Source organism: Astatotilapia calliptera, chromosome 16, assembly GCF_964374335.1.
Source record: "Astatotilapia calliptera chromosome 16, fAstCal68.1, whole genome shotgun sequence".
NCBI classification, from domain to species: Eukaryota; Metazoa; Chordata; class Actinopteri; order Cichliformes; family Cichlidae; genus Astatotilapia; species Astatotilapia calliptera.
The window spans coordinates 18,684,639-18,701,521 of NC_137437.1; the positions used below are offsets into that span (position 1 = coordinate 18,684,639).

Here is a 16,883-nt window from a genome sequence, read left to right on the forward strand (position 1 = left end):
AGCAAGTTTAATACTCTGACTCTTGTTGTATGGCAGATATTCCATGGTATTATAAAACACAGCTGGATGAGTTACAAGTTATTATTCAACTGAAACCAGTGAAAGGAAGAGTTTCATTTCTCATTAAATTTTAGGGGAAAATGAAACCTGTGGTGTGGTTTGGGTTTTACCACTGTACATGGTGGTGAAGTTATTTTAACATCAAGCAGAATATTTTTTTTTTGTTATCTGTGACTATATGACTAACATTCAGTCTCACCTACCCAAATTTAAGATAAATAAATATGTTCAGTGGTTTTAGGTACAGTTCCTACCGATTTACAGTAGCTAGACTGTTTAGCTGTCTGTCTTTACAGTGAAATGGTGTGATTTACTACACCTATTCTAGCAATACTAGGTATTCCTGTTGGTCAGCATACCTCTTGTTAAATTTGGGTTTATAGAAAAATGTCTTGAGAACTACCGATGAAGTGCTTTAAACATTTGAAGCAGAGATCAACTTCAATCATTATCTGTATTTTCCTTAAGCACAACTAACATTTTCAAATTTCCATGTATCCTGGGAAATATCCGTATATTTCAAATGGTTTGGCGTAAACACTCTGAGCTGGATAAGTGGTTTAGAACATGGTTTGAGCAATGGATGGACAGATGGATTGGTTTAATGTTTTTTCAATTCATTGCTCACTAGGTTGGCAATTTAAGTTTAGATGGTTGTTTGCCATAAAACAAGTATAAACATGCATGTCATCCTAAATCGAAGTGATCAGTGAGCATCATCAGGTCAATTTTGACCAGGAGTTCACTATGTTGGCATTTAAGCACCTTTATGCTTATAGCCTCACTGAGCTGCTGGCTGTTGTCTTTTTCATTTTACTCAGATGCATACACATAATGCACAGTGACTCGTTCTCAAGCTGTGCAAAAACATTCTTTCCAGCCCTGTACTGTAAGTGAAATAGGCCATCATCATCTTTAATGCAAAAAGCACTTTCACCACTAAAGCTTGAGCGAAAAGTAGAAAAAATTAATTATTGAACACACTTGAAACTAAATAAAGACGCTTTATTGAATGAAACTTCAGTAACAAACTTTTGTAGCCGAGAGATTGGTAATGACCAAAACTGTGAGCGAGCAGAGTGAAACAGAAACAGACAACAAAACAGTTCATACTTTTTAAAAAGTTTTAATTTCTTTAATGACATTGACAAAAATAACAGGAAAGTTCTCAGTGTTTATGTGTAAAGTATTCATTAAATTAAGTGACTCAAGCAAATGAAAATATTGTACGCGTTACTTCAGCTTTATCATCTCTTGTCCTGTGCAGCGATTTGTTTAGAGCTTTATATAGTGTATGCATTTCTTCAGCTGTGTACTTTTTTTACAAGTTATAAACAAGATACTAATAAGTTTGTGTCAATCTACATGTTAAGCTGTCAATAAAACCAATAAATCCTGAAAATAATCCCTATGAAGTAATATTAGATAATATATTTGAGAAGAGAGTCATATGCTTTTTAATATAGGCCTTAATATAATCTATTTAAAACTTTAATTATTCGTATAATCATATATTTTCTTTACATAATAAAATACTGTATACACAAGGCAAGTTTTTTAAATTTTTTTCACAGCAGTTCACATTGGTTGTTAAACCCATGTCTCTTATGTATGGCTTTGAAATCAATAATCAAGACAAAATAACAGTTTTTTTGTTTAGCAGTGTGTTCAGTGAGTGAGTTAGTGTGTTTAGAATAGCAGACATGGTGGCAGAATAATGTGACAATGCATTCACACTTTGGTCACCGGGGGAGCCTCCTGAAGCTGCCTCAGCAGCTTTCAGAAGACACACGTAGTTCATGACGACCTCATCCACCTTGGCTACCACCTCGCGCCGTTCACTGTCGGTGCTCAGGCCTTCTACTAGTGACATGCAGGCTTGCGTTAGGCAGCACAGAGTGTGGAAGCTGTGCGTCAGCGTGAGCAGCAGCTCTTCTGGGCTACTGTACTCCACCGCCATCTGACTGCAGGCGCTGCTCAGCACTTTGGCCTGCATGAGAAGCAGCTGGGCGAACGTTTCCATGTCAGCCTCGCTGACCTCAGGCATGGCAATTCTGGAAGGCTGGCCTACACTTGAACGCAACACACCAATCATCTCTAAGGCATCCTTCCGTGCAAGTGCGAACCCCGTGTGAAGGCTGTAGGTTTTTCCTTTCATTGAGTTAATGTGAGCAAGCCGATCTTTGAGGCTCATGTTCTTCATATATGAGGCCATTTTGCTCCATTCAGCTTTGTAGTTTCTCAAGATAGTGTTTTCCTTGCCATAGAAAGAAACTGAGCTGTCAAAGTGCAGATCATGTGAGGTTATCTCTCCACCTTCATCACCGGCATGAGTATTCGACTTTCTCCTGAGGAAGCAGTGACTGAACGGCCCACGGCACTTCCATGCACCTGTATCCAGCCTCGGTGCTGTTTGCTCGGGCATCAACAGAGAGGCTCCTCTTAGCAGCTGTTCACCAGTTGAATTACAGGCAACTGAACCTTGGGACAAGCTCGTGGGTAAGGTTTTGGCAGAAAATGTCATCTGCTCTTTTGGGGGATCTTGAAACTGTAAATTCTGACTATCATTCTTCCCTGTAAGTATGGCTTTGGTCTTTTCAAACAGTACTTCTAAGCTCCTGGAACCTGGCATTAAGGTACTCCAGCTCCTCCTGAGCATCCGAACCCTTCGCAGCTTCCGGAGGCTGCCTGTTGTTGGGTCACATGAAGATCCGCTTGAGGGAAAAGCCAGGGTGTGTGGGTCAGGCTCAGGGCTGGCCTGTGTTAGCCGTTTGGGCTCTGTGCTACTTTGTAATGATGAAGGTGACATGATTGTGGTGGTGGTACTGGTCTCATTACAGAGAGCTAAAGATGACTCTTTCCCAGCCTTCTTCAGCTGTGTGCAAGCTACACTAGGGGTAGTAGGAAAACAAAGAGAACTGTTAAGCATCTACCTTAACATTAACACAATGTTCTTCAGTCTCACTGTATTATTGGTTCCAGTGATAGAAAAGACATATAGTGCACAATTAAGAAGGAATCTCTTAATCCTGGTGTAACTGATGGAAAATGTTATAGAGACATATTATCAATCTAGTCCATATGAGAATATCATAACAGCTAGTTAGCTTAGCATTGCAAAAGACTTTGGAGACAAGGAAATTGGCTCACCAAGCTCAGTCCAAAGGCAACAAAATGTACTTATGAGCAATCATGAAAAACTTAGCTTACATTAATACTTTGTTTCTTGTTTGATGAAGCTGTACAACGTGCAGAAAGTCAAGAGGTAACATTTAGGACAATAACTTATAGATGTATTCATACTTTCTCCTTGTCTCCGATCTTTACGGTAAGCTAAGCCAACAAAGCGATGTGAAGCAACAGATATAAGAGTAGCATCAGTTGTAATATTACTGCAAGCGGAATGCGAATAAGATTAATACCCAATATGTCGAGTGGTTCGTTTAAGAAAAAAGTGCAATGTATATTGGCAAGTAATTTCAAACACATAAAAACAACAACATATTTATCCTCTGCTTGTATGTAGCTATGCTTATTGATCTGATTGTCAAATTTCCTAAATTTTGAAACATCTTTATATGTTGCAGTCCAAAGTACAGGCAAAATAGATTATGTGTGTTCTTCTCATAGCCATAATAAATGTCTAAAAGGAAAATTAAAATCAGCAAGTGCATATAACACCAAGCAGTTCACAGATATCAGTGTTTGTATTAAAAAATACTGTAAAATCTCATATGTATTTCCATGGAAAGCCTTTAAAGGCCTATGGACTATCCAGTTTAGTTTTTAATAGATCATCCTGACTGATATCTTGGGCTGTTATGGAATATCACAATTACATCAATGTCAGCATGTGTGTTGTCCAGTGGACTGACGTGAATACTGCCGAAAAGATGCCCACAGAAATTTGGTGTCAAGACACCCAAGTTTGTTCTGACTCCATAATTTCAGCAATGACTGCAGCACATGAAGCAGACTGTCATCACAGTTGAGCGGATATGCAGAGTCAAAGAGTGTCATCACAGTAAAAGGCGAACTATTTTGTCAAATATGTTAGGGGAAAGTTATTAAAAACCTGCAGTGACCCAGAAGTCCTGTATTGTCAGACACTGGTAAGACTGCTTCTTGTTACATTTATATATTGCAATCTCTTAGTGCTGTGTGTGTTATAAGCAAAATTTGATTCCCTTCTGGTTATACAGATGAGGGGTAGAAAAAGATATCATTGACACAAAAGCAAAATCTATCTATAGGCATCTGCCTTGAAAGTAAGTCAGGCAAAGTTTTGTTTGTTATTTTGGTAATTTGTGTAACCTGAGGATTTCAAACAAATTCTCAACCTTAGATTTGCCTGTTTTGATGAACTGTCTTAAATGTTGATCTTACCAGGTTACAGATTAGAGGTTCACCCTCCTGTTTAAGTTTACCTGTGGTTTCTTTTATCTTGGGCATTCTGTGACTGCTGTCCCGTGTAATTCCAAACCCAGGCTCAGCACTGGTAGCTGCATGGATCTTCCTCAGCAGGGTGGGGTCCATGGGGTGGCTGACCTTCCCTTGCCCGTGGGCCCCATAAGCCTTCTCCTCCGCAGTGACATAACTCAGCCCCTTGAGCGAAGATTCGGACAGTACATGCATATTGTCTGTGGCACAAAGGGGAGAGTCCATAGGGGTGACACAGCTGCTGCTCCCTGTGCTACAGCCTGCATCTATTGAGGAACACTGCGAGCTTTGGAGAGAATGAATGCCTTCGCTTTGAATTGATGACATGCGCTTGCTCACGTGGTATTCATATAACCGTGAGACATCTGGCTCCGACTGTGGAAGCTTCGTTTGCTGCCGCTCATTATCCTGTGAAGCAGCGTCGCCCTGTGCAGGGACGGGCCCTTTGGATGGGGAGATGAGATGGGCATTTAACTGTTGGCTTCTTTCATCTAAGTCCTGCTTCTCTCCCTTTGCTGTCAACCTGTCTGCGTGGGAAGCCTGTGAGTCACTCACACATTCTGGAGCGAGATTCTCAGCCATTTTGTTTCCAGGCACTCTCTGGTGCCATTTTTGATGCCTGTCTTTAAAATGAGTTCGCCCCAGATCAAGTTGGTTCATGTAATAGGAATCTCTCACAGTGAAAGCGTTATATTTCCCAACAAGATGAGGGAGCTCCTCCTTCGCTGAGTCTTGAGAAGCCGTGTTTGATTTGTCAGAATCGCAGGACTCTCCCTGGATTCTGCTCTCAGTCTCTCTCTGTTTTCCTCTCTGCCTGCTCATTAGAGAGCCAATGTGCATCTTAGTGAAGTATTCACTCACGGATTTTATTTCCATTGTCTCTGGCTCCATCTCGCCGCCATTCGAGTGAAATATCTGTGAGGAGGTGACAGAGGAGGATTTGGCCTCCTCCTCCTGTTGCTCCTGGGGTTTGTACTGCATAGCTCCTGCTCCACCATCACTGGGCGCACTCACCTCTGTCTTTTCCTCACTCATGGCGTGGTATCCTTCTGCCATGGCTACATGCATTCTCAGGTGGTTCTCTGAGTGTCTCTGAGCAGTGGCCAGCTCAGAGCTCTCTGTCATCTCTGAGGAGTTGGTCTCATTGCCAGAATCAGAAGAATCCGGACTAAATGCTCTCGATATTTCTACACCTGTGTACAAAAGAAAGACAAAAACCTCATTAAGAAATTCATTTGAGGCAAATGGAATATATCACAAGCCTGCAAGAGAGTAACAAATAATTATACGGATGATAGTGTAAATTACCGTGTAAATGATAGCTAATGTTAACTCGGGAATAACACATTTAGTAATAAATATAAATCATTACACAACAACATTCCACATAAGAGTCTTTAAAATATTCAAGTGTTGATTATGCATCTAATTAAAAACTAAGTAAGAAAGTAAATTAAAAAATAAATAAATCAATTCAATCAATCACACATCAGTCAATCAATCAATCATTCAAACAATAAAAACATGAGTTAATCCCAAAACAGCACTGGAATTATAAAAATATACACATCTGCATGTATTTTTTTTGTCATGTGAAAAATGCTTTTTTACAATTCTAAAAATATTTTTTAAAAATGACAAAATTATTGATACCCCTTAAAAATTTAAATTGTTGGAATTCTGCAATATATTTATATTGTAAGCATATACGTGTTTTCAGAGTTTGATGCTTTATAGCACTTTTGAAAATGGTCAGATGAGACACGAATAACTGTGTCAGTATAGGCAATGACTACCAGACTGTTTCCAAGCAGGTTAATGTCATGCTGGAATTATTATTAATAACTTTAAGATCTATGGGACTGTAGCCAATCACCCTGAACCAGGCAGCAGGTGGAAAACCGACTCAACAGAAGGAGTAGTCTGTATGGTGGGTGAGAAACCACAGAAAACTTAACATACACACAAGCTGTCTTCCAGGTAAAATGGTATCTGGTCAAATGTAAATGATTTTCTAACTGAAAGTGGGGGATCACGGAAGAATACCCAGGAAAGCCCCATTTCTGAAAGAGAAACTTAAATACATGGAACTTGCTAAAACGCTTCTAAGTGATGCCGAGTCATACTGTTTCCGAGGGGATTTCCTTTAGACAAATGGAAGTAAATTACAGCTTTCACAAAAGAAAAGATGAGGCTTTAAAAGAAAAAAAAGCACCATCATCATTGTGAGGTATGGGAAAGGGTCCAGTGCAGACATTTGATATGAGGCTGCTTTGTTACATCTACCATGACAGGTTATGTTGACACTAATTTAAAAAAGCAGATTATTGAGGCTTTTAGGAGCAAAACATTAGCTGTAGCAGTATCAGAGAGCTCTGTCTCAGTCCCAGGTCATGGCTTTTCGAAGGCATAATGGCTCAAAAACATGCATCTAAAAGTAAAACATAAAAGAGAATGAAATATTAGGTTGTTCTAAAGCGGCCTGCTGAGAGTCCTGATGGTAAGCTGATTGAACATCCACAGATAAAATAAACAACTGAAGGAAAGCACCTGTGAAACCTAAGAGAACAGGAACAGAAATTGAAACTAACTGCTGAGAAGTGTTAAGGCTGCAAAAAGTTCCTGCCAAAAAAAGAAACTGCTGACTTAAATAGATATATTTGCCAATCTCGACTGATTAAAAAAAAATCGTCTTTACATTTGAGGGTACCAATAATTTTGGTGACGTCTATAGACGGCTATTTAAGATGATCTATTTTCTGTTATTTCTAATAACCAACAAAGCTTTCACGCTGTGTACTGTGCAGTTGTGAAAACAAATGGGTCCACAAAACAGGAATGAATCTCAAACTGACACAATAATGAACACAAATGTCTTTTCTCTCTCTCAAATGAATGAAGAAATACTCACAAATGGAAACATAGAACAAAATGGGCTTTATTGAAAAAAAAAAAAGACCAACAAATCAAAATGAATGGCTGGAACATGTGTAATGTTAATGGATGAATGTTACAATAGTATAAGGAGAACCTGTGCTACTCTCTGACTGTGCTGGACTCTGTTCCTCAGATGCAGCGAGGGCTTCGAGTGCCTGTAAGGTGGATACCACTGCATCATCCAGTGGCTTCCCGGGCCCCTCTGCTCCATGGGTGGGTACTGAATCTATGAGGGACACTGGGATATCATTGCAGGCCCCGTGGGCCCTTATCCCAGCCCCCTGCTGCTCCTCCTCATCAGAGCTGTCCCTGAAACCAGGAGGAGGAGCAGCAATGGCCATGTTAAGAGAGTGCAGCAGTACGTCATTGTCCTCCTCGTCATTACCCTCCGGTGGGGGAGGGAGGGAGGTCAAGTCAATGATGTCATCGCTGGACCCTGAGAGCGAGAGCAACGTAGGCTTGTCAATGTCACTCATCACCATGTCTTCTTCACAGCTGATGTCATCCTCATCCTCTGCGTCATCTGTTGTCTCAGCGTAGCAGATATCATGCAGCAGTGGCTCCTCGATGCACTCAGTAGGACCAAAGATTTTGGTAGAGTACTGATACCCATCCTCTATCATCCTATAGTCATCCTCGAGACGTCTGTACATGGGGCTGTGATTGTCTAAAATCTCTGGGCCTTCATCCATCAGTCTCTGGTAGCCCAGATTTTGGGGGTTTACGCTGTCCAAGGGTGGGTCTCCAAAAATGAAGGACACCTTTGCACTTCTGGAGGAGTCTTGGGGTTTGGGTCTCGGGACATTCATATATGTTTGGGAACATGAGACTCTGCAGCACTCCACTCTCTCTGCATGGTGAATTGAGTGCTGGGGTTGGTGGATCTCAGTTATGTAGACTGGCTGGCCTTCACATCTGCCACGATCGAGGTAATCGCACTCTTGGTCAGAATATTCTTGGCTGCATCTCTGGTTGTTTCTGTCCTCGCCTCCTTTGTGGGGTGTACTATATGTACACTCAATGGGTTGGTAGTTCTGCTTTGCTCTCGTGGCGTGACCTGCAAAGAGGAAGCAAGACTTGATACAAGTCTATATAAAAACACCCAATTCTGATGAGTCATCTTGCGATCAGTTTTAGGCATACTTGTTTCCATGCTGTCGGTGTTTTTGGCCACGTTGAAGATGGAGCGTCGAGAGTCCACCAGCAATCTGTAGTAGCCAGCAGTCAAACAGGCCAGATTCATTGCGTCAACAGACTCCATTAGGAGAGTGATGGGCTGTGAAAGATGCACACAATCAGACAAAGGGAACAAAATAAATGGCACTAGTTGGTGGTAAAATTAGATTATAATGACTGCAGAGCAGGCTTGCTGTTGTTAGGGTTAAAGCAGAAAGTATTTGTGAAACAACATATTGTTCTCCTTTTAAAGAGGCAGAAATTTTGTTAACCTTTACATCCAGAACATGTAGTTCCACTCGAACCCTGTTTTCATCTTCTGTGTACATCTCAATGCGGTTGACATGACTAAAGTCTGCCAGAAGAGCCACCAAGTTGGTTTTGGTGTTAATCACATGACTGATGCCATATTTCGGCCCCACCAGCAAAGTTACTTCTGTGTGCTTCTCGCCTTGCTGTAAAGAGGAAGAAGGAGGCACCGTAACTACCACTGCCGTTATGTAAATTAGCACAATGTGGAAAAGGGTGAAACCAGTGAGAGGTGACAAGAAAGTTTTACTCACGACTAGTGTTGATTTAAAGACGCGTCCTCCATAAAGCCTCAAATCACTGAGATACTTTAGATAGTGGACCTTTGCTTGCAAAGCAGTTAGCTGAATGGAGTAAAAAATAAATAGTATAAGGCACAAGCTGAAAATGCTTAAATTAGTTAGGTTAAAAAAAAGTGCAACACAGTCTGATCTACACAACAGCCCCGAATGATTTATTTCAAGTATTTAATACTCCACTAGGTGGAAGCCAAGAGTCAGATCTGGTGCAAGGAAAAGAGGAAGATGAATAGCCATACACTTGCAGAGAATAGACAAAAAGAGGAAAGCAGAAGCACAGTCTACCTTTTTACCAGGCGGCACCAGGTTTTGGTTGGTCTTGAGGATGTGAGTGAGAGCTTTTTTGATGTTTTTTTCTTTCATGCTAGACAGCACTGCGGGAGGCAGGAACAGCGCCAGACCCCACTCCTTCCTGCAGATGCGCAAAAACAAAAATGAAAAAAAAGGTCACTCATCCACTACGACAAACAGTCAATTAATCATTCTTTTCCTGTGATTGATTTACCCAGAGGCGGTGCGGGAGTTTATGGATAGGGTGCAGTCAAAATGATCATCTAACCAGAGATGTATCTTTTGATGTTGCAGCAGTGCTTGTGAGGTCATTATATCATTTTATTGTTTGAGTGGGCTTAAGTTTAAGTGTGATTTACAGCTGGTAGAAGCAAAATAGGCTTTCAATTAGATGACATGTAGTAAAACATATGTAAAACCCAATCTACTTACTCAATATACTTCAGGGAAACTTTCTGGGACTGTTTGGTATTGATGGTTAGTATATACATCTGCAGAGCAGCCAGACGGAGAGCCATGTCGTATTTCAGCTCTGACCCAAATCTCTCTAATACCACATCATTACAGCTCTGGAGAAGACACAGACAGGGAGAGGTTACACTTCAGTCACAATTGTCGTCATGCTTAAACAAGGCCCTAATATTGTCTAAAATAACATAAATAATGTTTAATTCAATCTAATTATTATGTATTATGTGTATCTCCTGATATTTACCTGAACATATAGGTACTCAAATGCTACTGCATCTCTTCTAAGCAGGTCTACGGGATCCTTTGGGACAAAAGTGATCCGAAAAAAGCACTTCATTTTGTGGGACCCTGGCCTCTGCGTCACCTAGAGGACAAGTCAAAGATAAGGAAGGTCCTATTAGTCATTAAGTGCTTATTTCCCCAAGTACATTGTTGTACTTTCAGATAAGTACATGTGAAAAAATCCATTACATGCAAAAAATAAAATACAATAGGGTACTATGTAACATTTACAGTCATTTAATTAATAGTTTAACATTTTTGAAAAAGTTAAATATGTCTTTGTCAAAGACTTTGGTCAAAAACATTCTGATAGCTATACGTAAAATATTTAAGTGGAGCCAGGAGATGTTTAGCTTAGTTTGGTGTAAAGACTATGAAGTTGACCAAATGAACACATTTTGTTAAATCAATACAAATATAAGTGTTGCAATTTCTTTTCTAGGATTGTTTTATCATCTTTATTTTTAACTTATAAAAGAGATACACTTTGGACTGTGTACTGACGCTCTGTTTAATGGCACCCGTCTCACCTGAGTTAGCATCTCCTGCTCATGCAGGAGCATGAGTTTGCTGGCAGATCCCTCAGCTCTCTGCTCGAGCATCAGAGAGAAGTGCTCGATGCTCTTAATAGATAGCTTTTCTTGCAGGGTCAAAATGACGTCCTGTCATATAAACAATGTCATGGTTAATACAACAAGCAAACTGTGCAGATGCAGCAGCTTTCTCATGCGCAGCTCAGTGTCATAGCTATAGATCATTTTCACAGCTTAGCTTATGCAAAAAACATGAGTGTTATTGAACAATCAGAATTTTTAACTGAAGTAGAAGAAAAATAATTTGGGGAAAAAGGAAAAATAGCTAATTAAAATACATTTTCTGCTTGGAATCATATTTTCACTTGAAAGGTTTTGAAGGCTGTGCTGAAGAGAGGATTTTCCACTTTATAATGTACATTCAATATTTAAAATGAACATCACTTAAGGTTACGCAACAGCATTTCATAGTGAAGGGGCGCTCTTCCACCACCTACCTTAATGGATGTGGTGCTGTCAAATTTAAATGATTTAGTTTGCCCGTTTTCCAGGTACACCTTCAGAACATTTGGCATGAAAAGAAGGGAGTTGTCCTTCACAGTTTCCTGAGGATATAATATAACATACGTGATTAACAGATTTGACTTTTTCTAAGTGAAAGTTAGCTAATTTGATAATCCACTGTGGTGCATTAGCTGGGGTTGGGTGGGAAATTTTTAACTGGAAGACACACTCAAGGAAATCAAAGAAAAGATAAAACATTTTGAGAAACATACTTTTATGAGGTGATAAAAAGAGATTCACACCACTGTATAGAATGAATGTACTGCCAGGAGACAGTTGACTTAGCTTTATGTAAAGACTAAATGTGGTAAAAGTAAACCTGGCTCTGTGCAATGCTAACACAACTTCTTCCACCTACTTCTATAGCTCGCTGTTCATCTCGCAATAGTACAAAGACTTCAGGAGGTGAATATTTCCTAACAAAGAAATGAAGTGTAACATAACGCTCTTTAAAAAATGTATCAGTTTTACATTGTAGTTTTTGAATATTTAAAGCAAGAAGGAGGTAACTTGTAAGTTGGTGAGATTGTTTTTTAAGGTAGAGCTTCTTATTTACAGCTAAATGTCACTCACAAGCATATGCATGACAGTCACCCTAATACTTTTTTGTTTTTTTTATTTCAAAATGGTGTGCCAGCTGTTGTAACAAATATGTGACTAATGATGTTTGTTTACATTTAATTTTCTCTTCTATAACATTTTTAAGCCAACAGAGTTCTGGCATTTAGAGTCAGAATAATACTGACATTTTACTTTACCTAACCCTAACCCAACAGTGTTTCCCCTTTTTTGTCAATGTTCTGTCTTTCAGTCATAAAGAATTTCATTTTATGGTTTGGGATTTCTAATATCTCTAAAAAAAAAAACCTTCCAGCCTTAAGAATTCAAGTCTGCTTCTGCCATCTTCTATTCAAAGCGCCAATGTGTAACATATGAATTAGTGTTCAATGTGACTTACTGGGACCTGTCCATTGATGATGACCTCTTCAGCGAATCGGACTTTAACAGGATTAGTCTTTAACTTGGCCTTTTTGGCTGCGCTGATGAATGCCGATTTGGGTGACTTTTAGAGGAAAAGAAGGTGGAAAAACAGGCATTAAAATGTGTGTGGTTTTTTTCACTTCACAAAATTCAAGGGCATGCTTCCTTCTTGAAACATGACACCCTCCTATTACTCTCTCTTTGATGATGCAATTAAGGTGGCACTGTGCAAAGGGATAAGAGAGAGGACACCCTCATGTCATTGAGCCTGCAAAGAAACCCCTGGTAAACAGAAGTAATTACAGACAGGATTATAAGAGCTCGGTCCTCAAAGTATTGTACACTGCTTTTCTGCAGCCGCAATCCTTGCTGTTCCTAAAGGCTTGTCGTGTTCAGGACTGAGCAAAGTGCATAAACAAAATGCATGATGACTGGATGAAATCTGAACTATAATAAACATTACGATTACTGTTTCATTGTATACAGTTTTCTACCACACAAGACATAGCACAGGTCTTGTGTCAAAATACAGTTTATATTTTGATTTTTCCTTTCCCTTGTTGTGAACATGCACTGACGGTTTGGTCTATTTTTGGAGGGAATCCAAGCATAAATCCATTCCCACTGAATTATTATGTGAACTGTAAACAAAGGCTGAATATATGCTCCTGGCACTGTGTGTTCACCGCCATCTGGTGCTCTGTGACTCTAGTAAATGCTGGAGTGGCAGGTTCACATGAGGTTCTGTGAGGATCTAACACTACAACACGAGAAAACTTGGAAAGATTGCAGCAATCAGACTCCCCGTGAGTTCACTGGGCTCTAACACTTAGCCCAGGCATTACCGATGCTGTGCCAGAACTAACATATGGCATGATTAATGGCTTGTTTGCACAGAGTCAACAAAATAATCACCTCCAAATGCACATATAGCCAAGTGGAATGTATCGGATTTCATTCATAAGGAGGACAGGGAAACTTACTGGGTACGGCTGAACAACAGTTAGCAATATGGACTCCTTGCAGCTCCTGCGGGATAAAAGCAACAAAAAAAATAATGAAAGGTTAAGTTTCAATAAATTTAGAAGTTTTTTATGAACAACACAATTAATACAGTCAGAAAAGAGCAGAACGAACACAGTTTCAAAGTGGTGCACCTGGCAGTCCTGTCTTGGCACCATTGTGCTGAGCTTTGCTGCAGAGAAGAAGCCTATTCAAGGCCACGGGAGCTGTAGAGGAGTGGCCACATGGGCACTTTTCCCTGTACTAATGTACTGTTTACAGACTGCAGCACAGGTCACGCAAGGACCAAAGGCTCAGTGCCAGCTTCTCAGCTGTGTGAATGAAATTAATCTAATGAGACGCTTGAAGAAACAACAACACCAGCATACAGCTAAATGAAGCAGGTGGCTAGAGTAATGTTATATTGCTTTATCTATCCAGCTATGATATTTGATTTTTGAGCATATCAGAATAAGATAAAGAAATACAGTGATGGTATGCTTAGAGTGCTTTATGTTTTTTGCAGTTATCAACAGTATCTCCATAGGCAGTAAACTGTTTTATATATTTTAGAGCAGAAATTTTAAGTAAAGACAGTGCAATGAACTACAATATGTCATTTTGTACAAAAAGTATTAAATCTTTGGATGTTTGGGTGTTTTTATTAAAGTTAATTAAGAGTGCTGTATTACCTGACAAGGTCGATAACCCTCTCTCTGGGTGCTGAACTGACTGCCTCATCATTAATCATGATGATCTCGTCCCCTGGGATCAGTTTGCCTTCTGATGGACCCCCTGCCAAAACACACCAAAAAAAGACTTAATGGTCCAAACTTTGCACGGTCCTACCTTTTTTTTTTTTTTTCCTGTCTTGGGCCTCAAAGCTCTAATGAATGCTTTCTCATTGAGGACTGTTCAAATCAATGAATCATCGACGTAAACTACAGTCTCACTGGGTTTTCCTCTTAGCCACATTTTAGGAGGCTTTCATCTCGTGTTGATATAGTAACAGTCATGGATTGAATGAGTCACTGTGTTGTGGTAGAGTCCACTGTGTAGCTGGATTGTGCTACCTGGCGTGACTGAGCGAACCACCACAGGTTTCTCACTGCCTGCTACGAATCCAAAGCCAAGCACTGGGTCTCGCCTCATCTCCACCTTCCGGGGCGCTGGCGGAACAAACTTGTCTCCGTCCAGACGAACTTCCTCCAGGGAGTTGCTCTGGGAGACGTGGCTGTGGGGATAAAAAGGATATTAACTGTTTTTGTCAGGGCAGGGTGGTTTTGATTGATCCTAAATAACCTTTGCTGGTTATTAGTAATCTTGACATTTTTATAAAAATAAATAAATGCAATTTACAGACCATAAAAATAAGCCAGTAGATTAATAGCAGCGTCTCTAATTGTTAAATGCTTAATATAACCACTAAAATGAATGTCCTCTGAGAAACAATGACAGCTCTTACAAGAGATAGCTATTGAAAAATTAAAATGGGAGGACAGACATCAACTGCACTGTATACAAAACTGTAATTTCTTCCAAATACCCACAATGTTTAAAAACAAAATGCCACATATTGTTTCAGAATAACGAACGTGTACAATGCTGCAGAAATAGAGCGTGTGGGCGATGCTAATCAGGCTCCAATGTTTGTATTCTCACATTGTAATGCCTCACAAAGAATCTGTACTTCTCACACCGTTGTGTTAAATGTGTTAAATAATAGGCATGTGTTTCCTTGCCAGACTAATAAAGATCCAGGACAGTTATAATATAGAGTGCCATGTCAGTGAATTTTCCTCCAGACATTGCATTTTTTTCTTACAGCAATGTTCCATCCTTTGTGATACAGTCGGACAATGTAAATATTGATGCATTCGAAGAACAAAATATTAGGTCTTACGTAGAGTCTCATTCTTTTGCATGAGTGGGGACTTACACGTCTGGCAGAATTATGTTGCATTACCTCTCTCGAGCATGAAATACTGTAGCAGCCAGTACGTTTATTACCTGCAAAGACTCATGCAAATTTAAAGGGTTTAGGCTTAAACATGAATTTATTCTTATGATGTCATGATGTTTAGATCTATACTGTTGTGGATGCACGTTGTGAACGCGGTTTCTATGGTCTGTGTGGCTGAGAACATTGTTAGGGTTTAGCTAATGGGCCACCATGATCGAGAGTGCTGAGGTGATTAATCTAGCCTGCTTTCATTATTCACAGGGGTTGTTACAGTAAAATATTATACGAAATAGTTTGCTGTAGCTCTGCAGTGCATCCAAAAAAGCTTAATTCAGAATACATGTAGGCTGTGAACCTGCTCAGCATGAGAAATGGTGTTTGATTAGCTACATAGATGCAGTACCTTACCATTTTAGAGCAATAAACTTTTGTTGTAGATGACAGGCGCACAGTAAAACAGTTTCATTTTTAAGATTTACTCATATTGCTACCATTGATAGCTGGCTGCGAATCAAGACTCTAACCTTATCAAACGTTTTGCTTCAGTTACCATGGTAAAATGAATTTTCTCAATCTTTGTAAGAGAATCATCGTTATATTAGCTTTTTGAACTCAAAAGATGCGAAAAGCCAGCATGTACGTTTCACATATTCTGTGATCAGATTTTTTTTAATTTTTTTTACAGTGTTTCTCTGCTCTCCCTGGCTGCAAAAGCCGCAGCGGCAGCAACTCCATATGGTGCCAACAATGTTGGTTAATTAAAGCTGTGGGCAGACAGTGTGTAATTCACAGTTATTCTTGACACATGTACTGTTCACCAGTAAATACTAACAATTAATCTTTCACGGCACAAAGACACAGTGAGATCTGTCAGTTGCATTCCCAATGCAATGAAAAGGCAGCAACAGCAAGTTGCTGACAAGTTCAAAGATGTTAAATGACTGTCAACTGATATTTTGGAAGTGGAGGATTCAGCCGCTTCTTCCCAGGCTAATTAACATGTGATGTTCCATTAGGGTGAAATTCAGCTGCTGAACGGATAACAAAAGAAAACCAAAATGGTTTTGTGTTTTTCTTTGTTTGTTTGTTTGTTTGTTTGTTAGTAGTAGCAGCCTAGTCCTAAACTAGAATTGAATTCTTTCGTGTACCTTTACACAACATTTCAGATAGAGGATATTTTTCTACATGAAGTTGTAATTCTAATATAAAAGTCTATAAACTGGTTCTATAAATCATTCTCAATGGCACACTGATTCACGGTTGGTCAAGATTTTTGTATGATTTGTGTATGTATGCACTGTATACTAATTAACATTGACTGTGCTATATTATGCTGTGGCCATTATACATGTATTTGCAATTAGGAGACTATCGTGTTTGTTTAAAAAAAAAAGAAATTACAGCTTCAAGTCTTCCACTGGCAATTAAAAGTTGCAAAGCCAACCAACATACAGTTATCCCATATTACACTACAAAATCAACAGACTGAATACCATTTTGCATCTACATTTTAAAAATAATTGATTAAATGACCAAACAAACACAGGGACCTCTTGTCCTGGTGGTGTGATACAG

At 39.6% G+C, this 16,883-nt stretch overlaps 1 protein-coding gene across 3 annotated transcripts in view; it reads right to left on the minus strand.

The window, feature by feature from the left end:
- Positions 1 to 1,170: 1,170 nt before the first annotated feature.
- The window catches only part of LOC113007490 (FERM and PDZ domain-containing protein 4-like), a 33,887-nt gene continuing 18,174 nt past the window's right edge, over positions 1,171 to 16,883 (minus strand). For all 3 annotated transcript variants that reach the window (XM_026144105.2, XM_026144106.2, XM_026144107.2), the window contains 15 exons: positions 14,419 to 14,579; positions 14,038 to 14,140; positions 13,327 to 13,372; positions 12,321 to 12,425; positions 11,296 to 11,403; positions 10,796 to 10,927; positions 10,228 to 10,347; positions 9,945 to 10,081; positions 9,507 to 9,633; positions 9,177 to 9,266; positions 8,886 to 9,068; positions 8,581 to 8,713; positions 7,532 to 8,494; positions 4,488 to 5,693; positions 1,171 to 2,946 (listed from right to left, as the gene is read on the minus strand). In XM_026144105.2, coding sequence (XP_025999890.2) covers positions 1,691 to 2,946; positions 4,488 to 5,693; positions 7,532 to 8,494; positions 8,581 to 8,713; positions 8,886 to 9,068; positions 9,177 to 9,266; positions 9,507 to 9,633; positions 9,945 to 10,081; positions 10,228 to 10,347; positions 10,796 to 10,927; positions 11,296 to 11,403; positions 12,321 to 12,425; positions 13,327 to 13,372; positions 14,038 to 14,140; positions 14,419 to 14,579 — 4,870 coding nt within the window. In that variant the 3' untranslated portion in view covers positions 1,171 to 1,690. The remainder of the gene's footprint in view (positions 2,947 to 4,487; positions 5,694 to 7,531; positions 8,495 to 8,580; positions 8,714 to 8,885; positions 9,069 to 9,176; positions 9,267 to 9,506; positions 9,634 to 9,944; positions 10,082 to 10,227; positions 10,348 to 10,795; positions 10,928 to 11,295; positions 11,404 to 12,320; positions 12,426 to 13,326; positions 13,373 to 14,037; positions 14,141 to 14,418; positions 14,580 to 16,883) is intronic.